The 14325-nt window shown below is 42.1% G+C and overlaps 1 protein-coding gene across 2 annotated transcripts in view; it reads left to right on the top strand.

The window, feature by feature from the left end:
• Window positions 1–14325, top strand: part of ECPAS (Ecm29 proteasome adaptor and scaffold) — a 709962-nt gene that overhangs the window by 82036 nt on the left and 613601 nt on the right. For both annotated transcript variants that reach the window (XM_078676653.1, XM_078676652.1), the window contains exons 7-9: window positions 2468–2607; window positions 3346–3427; window positions 5242–5361. In XM_078676653.1, coding sequence (XP_078532779.1) covers window positions 2468–2607; window positions 3346–3427; window positions 5242–5361 — 342 coding nt within the window. The remainder of the gene's footprint in view (window positions 1–2467; window positions 2608–3345; window positions 3428–5241; window positions 5362–14325) is intronic.

Consider the following 14325-nt stretch of genomic DNA (forward strand, 5'->3'; position numbering starts at 1 on the left):
TCAGGTTGAGTTGCACACTTGCAGAACCTCACAATACAGGGCCTCTGGGACACCGTCCACCAGGGTATCCACATCAACTATCTAGCGCTTCAAGCTGTTCACCTAGCATAGAAAGCGTTCCTACCTCACCTGATTGGCAAAGTTGTCTTAGTCTGAACAGACAATATGACAGCCATGTATTGTCTACAAAAACGGGTGGGGACACATTCTACAAAATTAATTCACCTACCCCACACCATTTGGAGGGGGGCCTCTACATCACAAAATTAATCTCTTAGTGGAATACCTTCCGGAAACAGACAACCGCTTTTCAGACCTCCTCCGTAGGATGCAGTAATAAGTTCATGAGTGGGAACTCCATCCCCAAGTACTTCCATTAATGGGGTTCTCTCAAATAAATTTGTTCTCATCTGCAGAAAACGCCAAATGCCCAAACTTTGCACCCAGGTCCCCAAACCCACTATGGAAGGGCAAAGCACTAGGATGAGTCGGTCAGGAATATTTGCCTATGCTTTTCCTCCTCTCCCTGTCACTCCATTTCTGGTACGGAGGCTCAGGCAAACATCTCTCACACTAATACTAATGGCTCCCACATGAGCTCGTCAGCCCTGGTCCACAACATTACTGGACCTCGCTGTAGTACCCCACAAGAAGTTCCTCATGGAGAAATCAGGCACCCAGATCCCAAAACTCAGCCTTGCAATCTGGCTCCTGAGATCATAGAATTTAGTTACTTAAATCTACTAGCTGAATGTATGAACATTTTTAAGCAAGCCCATAAGTCTACCGCTCGAGCATGTTACATGGGTAAATGGAAAAGGTTTATTATTGTCATTCAAAACCGATTGATGCTCTCAATGTCAGAGTTCAGAACATAGTCTGTTACCTGCTTTATCTACAATTCTCTGGACTGTTATTCACCTCCATAAGGTTACATATCGCTGCCTATCCACAAAAGAGGCAATAAATGTCTTTATTCAAAATACCTTTCTTTAAAGCATTCGTGGAAGGGCTTAAAAGAGTAATTCCACCAAGGGCTCATCCTGCACTTTCCTGAAACCTCGACATTGTTCGTTACACAGCTCATGGGACCTCCCATTTGAGCCCATGCCTAACTGCCCTCTTCAATTTCTATCTTGGAAGGTGGCATTTTTAATTGCTGTTACTTCACTTATACATGTTACTGAGCTCTAAGCATTAACCTTAGGGGAACCTTTCTTACAGCTCCACAGAGATTGGGTGGTCCTTCGTACCAATCCTAAGTTTCTCCCTAAAGTTGTCTCACTTGCATTTTCATCAATCCAGTGAGTTACTGGTTTTCTTCCCTCAACCAGACTCCGTTGCGGAAAGAGCTCTGAACACTAGATGTCAAAAGGGTCCTTATGTTCTACATTATTAGAATTAAAACTTTTAGGAAAACGAAACAACTATTTGTTGCTTTTTCACCACCTCATAAACTAAAGCCTATATCCAAATCCAGTATTGCCGGATGGATAGTTAAGTTCATTAAACATGTTGCCTAAAAACCAAAATAACTTTACTTGCACCTCCTAGAGCACACTCCACTTGTAAAAAAGTAGCATGCATGGCTTTCCTGGGAAACATTTCAATAGCTGACATATGCAAAGCAGCTACATGGTCTACACCACACACTTTCACTAAACAGTGTATGAATGTCTTAGTACGCCCATGTAGGGCAGGCAATTCTACTTATTCTTTCAAACGACGGCAATACCCACAAATAAGCCACCGCTTCCGAGGAGGACTGCTTTATAGTCTATTCAAAGTATGTGTATCTACAGCCACACATGCCTCAAATGGAATATGTTACCCTGTAAGCATCTGTTCGCTGCATGTTGTGCTATATATTCACATTCACCCTCCTTCTTTCCTGGACTCTTGCAGCCGTTACGGTCTACTTCTTATGCACATGGACATCTCTTTACTTACACTTATTCTACACTCCATTATCACCCGCATGTGGGAAAACAATCTAACAATGGAGTTAATGCCCATGCGCATTATCACCAAGAGAAGGAGTCTCTCTCCCTCATGACTCCAAAGACGTCTTTGAAGAAAAACAACTTGCACACGTCCGAACCCAACACTAGATGGCAGGAGTATGCAAAGCTTGTGAATCTACAGCACAACATGTCACAAACCGATGCTTACAGGGTAAGTAGCATATTCCTTGCTGTAAATATATCAAAAAAACTTTATAGAGTTCTTTCTAATAGTGAACTCCTTATGTTCCTACCGTCTGCCTGTCACATGTTCATCCCTCAATTAATACCATTCTTTGCAGTGCGTATCTTATTTAAAATGCTTGTGCCTTTTTTTCAAATGTTCTCTGGAAAGCGCGTTAGCATGGATAGAGGTTCTCACTACATCATATGTTAAAAAAAATAAAAGATCGATGGTGGTGTCAACTGCGCTTTACTGTCTTTATTTTGATCTTGTTTAACAGTGTAAATTGGGGATAGTGAAGTTTATTGAAGCTGAACAGGTGCCTGAAGTGGAAGCTGTCATCCACTTGGTAATTGCTTCGAGTGACACCAGGCACAGTGTGGCAACTGCAGCTGACCTGGAGTTAAGAAGCAAACAAAGGTAAGCTCTTTAGTTTCTACATCTGTGTTGTTACTTTTCGATTCCTTTCCATGTTTAAATTTATGCTTTCTCAAAGGTAGCCTTTTGGCTATTGTGGCAGAGTGGGGCTATTTAAATTCCTGTTTTTTTCTGGGTTTTTATAAACCTAAAAATGGCAGTTGTGGCCAGTGCTCTTCTAGATTCTGGTGCAGAGCAAACTTATTTTTGATTAGTTTGGATCCACTTTATTAAAGAGTTGTTTTCACTTCAAAAAAGTGTTTCTAAATGGGCATTTTTTAATAATTTCAAATGTTTCGATTTTGAAACTCTGACCACACAAAAATTATGATTTCTTCGAGTTGGGTTAAATTTAAGTAATAGTTCAGTTAATTATGTTGGAATAATTCAATGGGACCTAGAATACATTGGTTTGAATAATGCATCTCAATAATAGAAGTGATTAATGATACAAATGTCATCGGTCTTGACCGTGGCTTGTTATCAATATTCTGTCTGCTTCAGTGTATCAGAATTTAGAATGAGCAATGTGTCGAGCAATGGCGGTGGGATGGCAAAGCGGGTAGGTTTATTTGCAGAGAATCGTTTCTATTTAATTTCCAAAGTTGCTTAAATATTTAAACCTGTTATTTTCATTGACTAGTCAATGCTGTGTAAAATGTTCAAAGTTTAATTGCAAAAATGTTTAGAGTATCAAAAAGTTTTGTGTAATTTAATGGATTTTTTTCACTTTATCCCCAGCCTTATTGACTGGAATAACCCTGCAATTGTTAATAGGATGTATAAAGTATATCTGGGAGATATCCCTCTGAAAACTAAAGAGGTAAGTCTTTTTGCTGTAACTATTCTAGACATGAGGCTATTTTTCGTGTTCAGTATTTTTACTGTTCCAGGAGGACTTGCTGGTTATTTGTTTATGACTGAGAATTGAAAACAAATATGGGATTACATTCTGATGTGTTGTTTCCTCCAAATACCCCTTCTCGACTTGTCACCTTTTAAACTTCTTAAATAGCTATTTTTCCAGTTGTTCATTTGGCATGAGATGCTAATTCTTACTTATGAATGGGACAGAAAAGATGTTTCTATGCATTAATCCAATGATGGCAGCACTTCACTGAAGATATTGAGAAGGTAAACATGAATATAATTGGGTGACTTGCTTTCTTCTTTCCAGGAAAAATACTGAATCCGGTTCACTCGATTTGAGCAGGACAACAATTATTTAGAGATTATAGCTACCATTGTGGGGATGTGGATGTGTGCTTAGGACTGAAATGATCACGAAATGGAGTGGAGTTGCTGAAAGGGAATGGGGACCACACTCCCACATTCTCTTCCCTCCCGTACTATAGAATTCCTTCCCCCTCCATAACATTACTTTCCTAAAGAATGTTTACAGCTCAGTTTGTTACTTATATACTAGAGCTGTATGCTGTATTTGATTTAACTAGTTTTCAATAGATATACTGCGCTTAAGCAATATTAGTGTACTTTGTAGAGAACAAAAAACTAGCCATGATTTAAGAATAGCAGTAATCACTTTGATACAAAGGAGTAGTTAACTGAGTTGAGACTGCTACAGAGTCAAATTAGATTAGGGAAGATGGAAAAAAACATTTGTAGTAATTAACAAAAAGGTAGGAAGTTAGGTTGAGTTCTTAATTATGACTGTGGAGTGTTCCATAGTATATCTGCAGCACAAGTGAAAAAGCGCGTCAAAGCTTGAGTGGTTTTACATTTTTGGAGTTTCCAATTGTAGTAAATCTTCTCTTTAGCATGTAGTAATTTTTTTAACATTTTAAATGCTTTTGGACCTGTAGAATCTACTAGTATATCGGGTGTTTATTGCTGATAGTGCACTAACCATCCTTTTTAAAGAAAGTAAAATTGAATGAAAGACTGCTGTGAAGATCTTGTAACAATACTTCTTAAAGTTTTAGGGGCTTCTCACAATTGGATGTTCTGGAATAAGTGCACACCCTGGATATTCAAAAGTGAAGAATGTGGTGTTATAGGTGGGGCAACTGGGTAATAACTGTAATTTACATGTATCCTGCTCATGCATCAATGAAATGGATATATACTTTGCCCATGCAAACATTTACTAAATCTACTAGGGCATTATGTATCTGATATTTTCAGTTTCTGTAATGTCTCAAATTCACTGGACTTGTATTTGTTTCACTGCATTGGAAACTTGTGCAGGGCTAAAAGGGAGAATTGCAGAGTATAATCAAAGGAAGCTAGATAAGAAGGCAATGAACTGGAGAATAATAGTTTGCTAGTCAAATGTATATAGATAAATGTTTAAAAAACATGATCTGCCATCATGAAAATAGCAATCTTTCATCCATAGTCATTTCGTTATATATGGCTGACAGTTATGCTAGTATTTATGCATTAAAGAAATTGAAAGGCTAAACATTTGCTTTGTGGTCAAAGGAGTGCCACCTAATATGGCAAAAACATATCGCAAAACTGCTTTCCCGCTGGGGTATAGTTGCCAGTTACATGCTGCTGTATGTTAGCGGCCAGCCTAAGAGCTACTTTTCGTTGCAACGTTCGCAGAAACTAGTTCTAATAAGTATTTTGTGGTGGTAAGACATTTCACACCCGCGTTCTTTTGTTTGGCAGGGTAGTCCAATGAAACCAGAATGGAAACGGGATCCAGTCGGCACCCGGGTTAAATTAAAGATTATCCCTCATCTCCTACGTTCCAGACATGCTGCTGAGACCTTTCCTGCCAATATCCAGGTATTCTTAAAGAAATGTGGGAAGCATGATAAGGTGCTGCTTTGATACTATAAGTAGGATGTTAAAACTTGATTTCTGATTGATACTTCTACCTGCAGATTCCTGACCTGTTCAATATCCCCAGGTGCAGACTAGATCTGGAAACCTATCGTAGCTACCTCTCACCTTGGTGCCGAAAGCGATACCCGAGTGAAATCACAAGAGCCATATGGCACGCACCCTGGTGCACTGTCATAATTTACACTTCTTTGTATGCCTTTCGAAGAAGACTTGGCTCTTCTTTTTCTTTTTTTTTATTCAAGTTTTTTCTGTGTTTTTCACAAATAAATTCTCTCAAATTCTACTGTACAGTGCATAGGGATGTTGCTGCCAGCGAATTTTGTCTTTACACCTGGGCTCACTTGCAATGAACAGATGTCCATTTCAGATCCCGACAAAGTCTGCCGGTGGTGTCTGGTGTTGAATGTCATGCGATAACTGCTGTGGCATACTCCCCATAGCCATCAAAGAACACGACCAAACGTTTTATGGCCTTTGCCCACAACAAACATTACGCTCGTTGCTGCTTACGTTCAAAGCTAAGGTTTCATTCCTCTCCTTCAAAATCATAGAGAGAAGAAGAACTCCCCTCCACACAGAGCGAAATCAAGAGGTTGATCGCCTCAACGCACTGCATGCCCCTCCCCAGCTCTCAGAGTCCTCCTTAGACCTGTTCTAGTGGATGTCCTTCTGAGGAGCTTCCCCTGTGGAACCGCCTACTGCTGTGCCTGCTACAGGCCTGTTCCGCGCCATGCCCCGTCCTAGGCCGTTTGCTGCCTCTACTGTTCACTGCATTGATGGCAGCATATTAGGAGTTTCTGGTGCCGTGAGCCAATCTGGATAATTTTTTCAGTGACTTGATGGCACCGATACCGTTGACACTGCTGGCTAAGGAGTAGGACGCCATTATCCACATGAGGTGGGGAGGCTATTTTCCAGGTGCTTTATCACCGCGCCTAATCAAACGCAGCGCAGTACACTGATATTGTTGACACTGCTGGCCAAGGAGGAGGACTCCATTATTCTCTGTCCTGCAGATGCAGGAGGCAAGTTTTTGGGCGCTTTATCACTGCGCCTAGTCACCTGCAGTGCGGGACTTGCCCGGACAATGACCGGTCCAAGAGAGGCCTTGTCTGTGCCAGTGAGAACCTGGAGGGGATGGGCTGGGCCGTTAAAGTCTCTAGGCTTTTTCTTTTAGTGCTGGGTTATACTTTTTTCCCATCACTTTTGGCATCCGGGTGAAGAGAAAACATCACCCTGAAATGGCGAGGGCTTTGGGTAAGAATTTCCACCTCAGTTACCGTCTTCTTAGCCAGTGCAATGGGGATCATTGATAAAGAAATTAATAAGATTGAAGAGAGACTTGTAATTTATCATTGGACCTCGTCAGAGTTACAAAGTAATTTACATTTGAGTATTTCACCTAGGAGTAATATTAGGACTGTTGCGGACATTGTGAACAATGACTGTGTTCTAAATTATTCTTAATCCATTACTCAATCTGATTCATTATCCCATCCTCGTCCATAAGCCCAAAAAGACACCAGGCATTACTCCTAGAGCACCAGTAAATAGTATAGAGGGTGGGGCTGTATCTGCTGATGAATTGTTTAAACAGCCAAATAAAAAGGTTAAAACTACTAAGCCCCTCCTGTTAATCCAGGTGTGGTTTAGTGCTCTGTTTGCCTCCATGCTTGCTTTAGAGTCTCTAGTTAAACACTCTTTAGACCTTGAGGCTAGCACTAGTGGAAAAATCGACTGCCAGTTGCTTAGAACTATTGAAATCTAATGCTATTAGCCCTAACTTTCAGACTGCATCCACTACTTTGCCGCCCCTTATCACAAATGCTACTTCATAACAACACTACTGAAAAGCAGGTTTCACAACGGGGCCCCTGCAGTGTTATTGTTCCATCACTTATCCTAGTGATAACTTGGTTTTATCATCAGACAACCAATCTTCTAGAGGCCCAGGATCCCCTGTGGCCACTGGAGTATCAAAATGTTTAGATCTTCCTCCGGAAGCCATCCCTTTTTTGTTGTTGTTGTTCTGATGAATGTCTCTAAATTAGATCAGCAAGACCTTGAGACCTGGGAAAATCTGAGGAATAAATCAATCCATTGGGTGGGGAAGAACACTGGACTGACTTGAGGCCCTTTTAAATGATATCAAAATGGTCAGTAGGGTAACTTGGGTTGGCAGAAGGGTTAAAGTATTTTTTGGTGACTGCGTAGTTGTCTTTTAAGGCACCTACACTGGTAGATACCATCTTACATAAAACCTGAGCACCAGATATTTCTCCCCATCAGATCACTTCTATACCTCTTGGTTATTTCAGTCGCCTGGAGGCATTTAACAGATGCATATGACCTCCCTCTATTGTACCTCCTCGGCCAGTCGGATGGAGTGTATCCAGGGGTTTCAGGCTACAACCGTTTTGCACCACTGGCTTCATTGGAAGGTGTGGATTGACACAGTGAGAGTGTGGAGATGGGTGGTTCCGTTGATGGATTTTTGTGGTCTCAAACGCCCTTTCATCTGATTGCCTTGGGCTATCGCCCAACTCTAAAGTTAGAGCCTGATACCCTTTGCGTTAACTTCCATGTAGAATTGTATTTTGGAATGTGGTAGGATTACACTTCAAAGTTCATATTACGGATCAGTATGATTTTATTTCCAAATCTTTTATCGTGTGTTTTCAGGGCAACAGAGTGTTTTCCTATTAATTGGTAACAATCCAAACAAAGGTTGAACCTTCTCCGGCTGGCAGAGGGAAAGGGGTTGGGTCATTTATATTTCAAATTTGTCTGCCTCCGTTTGGAAATCAGTTACTGATTCCCTCTATTATCAAAATATTATGATAAAAACTTCTTAAGTTTTTTTTTTTATAGTTTGTTTATTGGCATTTCAGAAGACATATCATTTCAAACAGAAATTAACATACAGACCGTTGCACAACAACATCTATAGTCCATGCGTGACTATACAGCATTATACATAGCAATAAATAACAGTAGTGTAGCTGATACATACAATTAGTCAACGTCTTGTGTTTTCAAGTATTCTATGAAATATTTCCAGTAATCTCGAGGTCTAGACCCCCAGGTAGCTCTTCCTCATAAGTCTGCAGGGTGTCCTTGCAATACACCAAATCTTGAATCCAGTGTTTGATCCTTGGTGCATTACTGCTACCCCAGCCCAATGATATCCTACGTTTAGCCAGGAGTAAAGCAATTGCACAAACCTTGCGCTTAATAGCACGGACTTCTGAGACCAGGTTCTAACAGATATGTACGAACATTACATTCAATAGTTGTGTCTACCATGCTGCCCAACATTTGCTTCCCCTTCAACCAATAATCCGCTACCCCTGTACAGGACCATGCAAGGTGTATAAAACCTGCGTTCTCAGCGTTGCAACGTTGACACTTGGAATCCATATGTAGGCCATACTTGCAAAGTCGTGCAGGTGTGTAGTAGGTCTGGTGAAGATATTTGAAATGCAATATACGCAAGTTCCCATTAGGTGTCAGTAAGCCCGTCATTGCTCGAGTCGTGGCCCATTCTTGGTCTGTCAAAGGAGTGTCTAGACATTCATTCCATTTCTCCAGTTCTTTTTGCGTAGTGTCTGCTATAGCTTCCTGCAATTGAACATATAATTTGGATACCATATGTTTAGGGGTGGAAGTGGTGAGTAGTAATTGTAGTGCTGACAATTGCTGCGGTTCTGCCGGGTAAGAGGAGTACAGTTTCTTTATAGCCCCCTGTAATCTGTGATATGTAAACTTAAACAATAGTGTTTGATTGCTGATGAATGAAAGGTCATCCAACGTTTTAAACAACCCGTTGCAATATAGGTCACCCATGGTGTCAATGCCCACTTGCCTGAGTAGCCACATACCCACTTCTTCTTGGGTCACTGATGGCTCCGAATGGTAATGTAGTGGGAGCGCAGAAGCGTATAGCGGCAGTTTATGTGCCTTGCGGCCCATTATGTGCCAAGCATTGTTCGTTGTGTCTATAGTGTTAATATCTTGGTTATGAAGTGGGGGTCTGCGATGCGTTATGATTGCAGTCAGCGGGATCGGTAGTGCATCCCTTTCCTCAATTGCAACATGGGTGAGGTAAGGGACTTTGCGATACCAAAAATGGGCGTATTGTGCTTGTGCGCATAGATAATATAACAAGAAATCAGGGACTCTAAACCCACCTTGTGAGTAGGGTAGCGTTAATGTGCGCAGTTCAACCCGGGCCTGTTCAACAGCCCATATCAGACGTAGTGTCATAGTAGTGATTCTACGAAACACCGCCATAGGTGGTTTAATCGGGATATTATAAAAAAGATAGAGATGTTTTGGCAGAATAACCATTTTCACAATGGCTAAACGATCAGCTAGCGAGAGCGGCAATTGAATCCATCTCTCTATTTTCTCTTCCAACTCACTGACAGCCCTGCCATAATTTGTGCGACTCACTACTTCTGGGTCCCGGTGGTACCAGACACCCAGATATTTCACGGGTTCTGATTGCCACTCTAGCGGGTAGTCTGTCTGGTGCTGTTGGGTGGTATCTGTTAGTGGTATAATTAGTGATTTAGACCAGTTGATAAGTCCAGACTGTTGCCCAAATTTGATATACTCCCTCAGTGGGTTTAAATGTTGCGCGGGGTCTCTGACATATAACATATTGTCAGCGTATAACGATATGTGCAAAGGTCTTTGTGGGAACTGAAGCGCTGAGTAGTGATGTCCCTGTCTTATGTTACAGGCCAGTGGTTCAAGCGCTATAGCAAACAGCAGGGGGGACAGAGGGCAACCTTGCCGTGTCCCCCGTACATAGATATGGTGTCGGATATATATTTGTTGATTTTTATGCGCGCTGTCCGCGCCGTGTAAAACACCTGAACCCATTGTAGAAACATGGGGGGGGAAGCCCATGCTCCGCAGAATCGTATGTAGATACGGCCATGCTATAGAATCAAGGGCTTTAGCCGCGTCTAGTAAGATCGCAGCAGCCTTGGTGCTGGGGATCAAATAATGTGATAACGCAAAAAGTGTTCTGGTATTTTGTGCCGTTGACCTTGATGGAATAAACCCCGATTGATCGCGTAGGATCAAGTTCGGCATCAGCGGCTGCAATCTGGTGGCCAACAGTTTAGACAGAATTTTCGTGTCCACATTAATGAGGGACAATGGCCTAAAAGAGTCACAATATTCCGGATCTTTATTGGGCTTCAACAGAGCTATCAACAGGGCTTCTCTCAATGTTTGCAGTAGTATTAATTTATCGTGAGCATCCCCGTAGATTGCCACCAGGTGCGGTGCCACTAGATCCGCAAAGGATTTATAAAATTTGCATGTGAACCCATCAGGGCCTGGTGCTTTCCCTTTGGGAAGTGATTTAATAACTGCAGTTACCTCCTCTACGGTGATCAGCAAGGATAGATACTCTTTTTGCGCATCAGACAGCCATGCTATCGCTACGTCTTCCAGATAGTGCATGATGTCCTCTGGAGAGGCGGTGGGCCGTGCGGCATATAGCTCTCCGTAAGTGGACATAAATTCTTTCAATATACCCTGTGTATCTCTGATTGCTCGAATTGCTTGTGGTGGGCATCCTGCGCATATTTTAGCTGCCAATGTGCTGCCTGGCCTACCACTTTCCCCGTAAGATCTCGCCACTTGGCGTTTAGTAACATATCTGAGTTCGTCGTCTGCGTATGTTTGATAATTCTGTCAGTGTAGCTCTAATGTCCCCTAAAAGTTTTGTGTCACTTGTTTCTTCGTACTCGCGTTCTAAGGCACTTAGCCTGTCCTCGTGAAGAGAGAGCTGTCGCCGTATATCTTTTAGAATACCAGCATTGGTATTTAAGCAGACCCCTCTAATTGTAGCTTTGAAAGCTTTCCATAACAACCCTGGATCTTCCGAGGTGGGCGCATTTAGCTCAAAGTACTCGGCAATGGCACTGCTAATTGTGTCGGTGTATACTGAGTCAAGTAACGCTTTCTTCTTGAACCTCCAGCTATACGGGTGGGGTACATAATGTGGTATAGTGATGGTATGTAATACCGGATTATGATCAGACCGTGTTCTGGGTAAGTGTGACACGGACTTTGTCCATAACGATATGTCCGTAGTACCCAGCCAATAATCTATACGAGACCAACTATTGTGTGCAACTGTCGTGTATGTGGCCTCCAGGTGTGCAGGGTGTCTCGTTCTCCAGAGGTCAATGAGCTGCCTGTCTGCTATAATATCTTTCAGTTTGTCTAGTGCACGTTTGTGGGGTGCTACCGATGCACCAGATCTGTCCAATGCATCGTTTAGAGCAGTGGTTCCCAAACTTTTGACTCCTGAGGACCCCTATTGAGTCACCACTGGAAGCCGGGGACCCCCAAGCAATTTGTATGAGTTAAATTTCAAGCATTAAAACAGTAATTCGAAAAAAATACACACGTGTGCACACAAAACAAATACTCAAAAGTACTAAGGATTTTGGGGCCAGATGTACGACCATTTCATTTAGCGCATCGCAATTGGCGACACATTGCGAGTGGCAAATTGCGAGTCACTAAATGAAATGTACAACAATTTGTTTAACACTGTTTGGGATTCCCAATGGGGTCGAAAATTGCGAGGTTCATTAATATTAATGAGCCTCTCGCAATTTGCGAGCCCATTGGGAATGCCAGCCCTCCCAGCTGGGCTCTGCAGGCCACCATGTCTCGGACTGCTTTTAAATAAAGCAGTTTAAAAAAAAAATGCAGCCTGTTTACCATGCATTTAAAAAAAAATAATAATAATTTTAATGAAACATTTTCGTTTCATTTTCTAAGGGCAGGCAGAGGTCCCTGGGACCACTGCCTGACCTTAAAAATACTTTTGCAAGCATTTGCAAAGGGGAAGGGGTCCCCTGGGGACCACTTACCATTTGCGAATGCATTACCATCTACTTGAAGTAGGTGGGAATTGTGACTGTTTTGCGACCGCAAAACATTTGTACATGGTTTTGAGACTCGCTATTTGGAAGGGAATTTCCCCTCCAAATAGCAAGTTGCAAAACCTATTTAGAGAGTCGCAAACAAATTGCGACTCGCGAAATAGGCTATGTACATGGCCCAATGTGTTTTTGCATGCGCAAACGGGTTCGCGAACCCGTTCGTGCATATAAAAACAGATCGTACATCTGGCCCTTAGTATTTTATATTGAAGTAATAGCTCCTCTGTCACATGTATTTCATTTGTCTTATAGCATCTCTCATACCATTGTAGGATGTCAGAGCACTTTACATCACACAAATATAGAGACATTGAATCATACATGTAAATCAGTGTGTATATAAAATGTTTAAAGAGTGCTTGGTCTGGAAAAGCACAAACTCAGGATTCAGAGCATAACACAGTGGCTAGCATTGACTTTAACATTAAAAATGTATTTCCATCCAAATATATCTTTTTAGCAGCATCAGGATAATGAATAACTGGACAAAATATAAGTTACTAACTGGTACCATGCAGTTTGCAAGCAGCTCTTTAATGACTGTTTATAGGTCCCTCTGCTAGATTACGATTGTCACTTATGAAGTGCACAGTAATAAAGGAATCTCTGTGATAAAAGCAGTAACCACGAACCTAGGCACATAAAATGCTGCTTTTTAAGATGCATGTTACACGTTCTTTGCAGTAGGCACATTAACCCTCTGTGCTACATTAGTTAAGTCAAAGCTGCCACTGAACAAAACTCTCCTCGCTCTCCAGGAGGTACATTAATCACTGGCTTTATCTTGACACTTTTATTGTTGCTGGAAAGCTGCTATTTACACAAGAAATGTTTCTGTGCTTTTAAAACTGTTGCCTATGGACCCCCTGGGAATGGGTCACGGACCCCTGGGGGTCCGCGGACCACAGTTTGGGAAACACTGGTTTAGAGCGATATTGAAGTCCATCCCCAGCCCCCCAAAATCAACGGGACATCTGGTAGTTCATTGATCTTTTGCCATATGCAGTGATAGAAATCAGGGTCGTCTATGTTCGGACCTCATGTGTTTATTAAAGTGAGTCTTTGTCCTCTTAATGTCCCCGTTACCGCCACATAGCGCCCCTCATTGTCTGTGTAGCTGTCATCCACATGGAAATTTAAACCCCTCCTAATCAATATGAGGACCCTCTACAATAAGAGGAATATGCAGAACCATGTATTGACTCTGCCCACCTGTGCCCAATGTGATTAGTCGTGTTCGGGGCAATGTGCGTTTCCTGTAGGAATGCAATGTCGATCTGCAGTCTGACATAGTAAGCTATGATTTGACGTATTTTTCGGGTTGTTGAGACCTCTAATATTCCAAGACAATAAATGTAAGTGTTTGGGCTGTAGTTTCTCAGCAGTCATTACAATCTTTGAACATCTGTTGTGACCTATTGCATCGTTTACAGCATACATAACTATCGTTTACGAAATACATGATAATAGTATTGCACATTGGAATGTCACTCTGGATTTCAGCGATGTTTCTCATGTGCAGTAATCTGTAAAACGTTCCCCAACTCCAACCATCCCTCCCACCACCCACTTCAGCATCCCAATTATGCCAAAGAGACAACCCTGCAACAAAACTAGACCAAATTGAACTTCGTTTGGTGAGCTCCCTCGTGGGGGGTCCACCAAGTGCACACATCTGCATCCAACATAGTGGATGTGGCCAGGTTTACAATAGTTATGCAGTGTAAGTAATACCTATGAAATAAGAAGTGAGCCACAGGGTATGCAGATAACTCTACGAAGCATATATAACATGCCAGTATTGAACTTCCCTCCCATCACCATACAGAGTACACATTTACGGAAATTCCAATTTCAATGCTTGAAGCGATACACAAGGCAGCAATCCTCCCAGCCATGCCCAGGCGCTAGCCCCCCCCCCCCC

The sequence above is a fragment of the Lissotriton helveticus genome, chromosome 2_1 (assembly GCF_964261635.1).
Source record: "Lissotriton helveticus chromosome 2_1, aLisHel1.1, whole genome shotgun sequence".
Taxonomy (NCBI): Eukaryota; Metazoa; Chordata; class Amphibia; order Caudata; family Salamandridae; genus Lissotriton; species Lissotriton helveticus.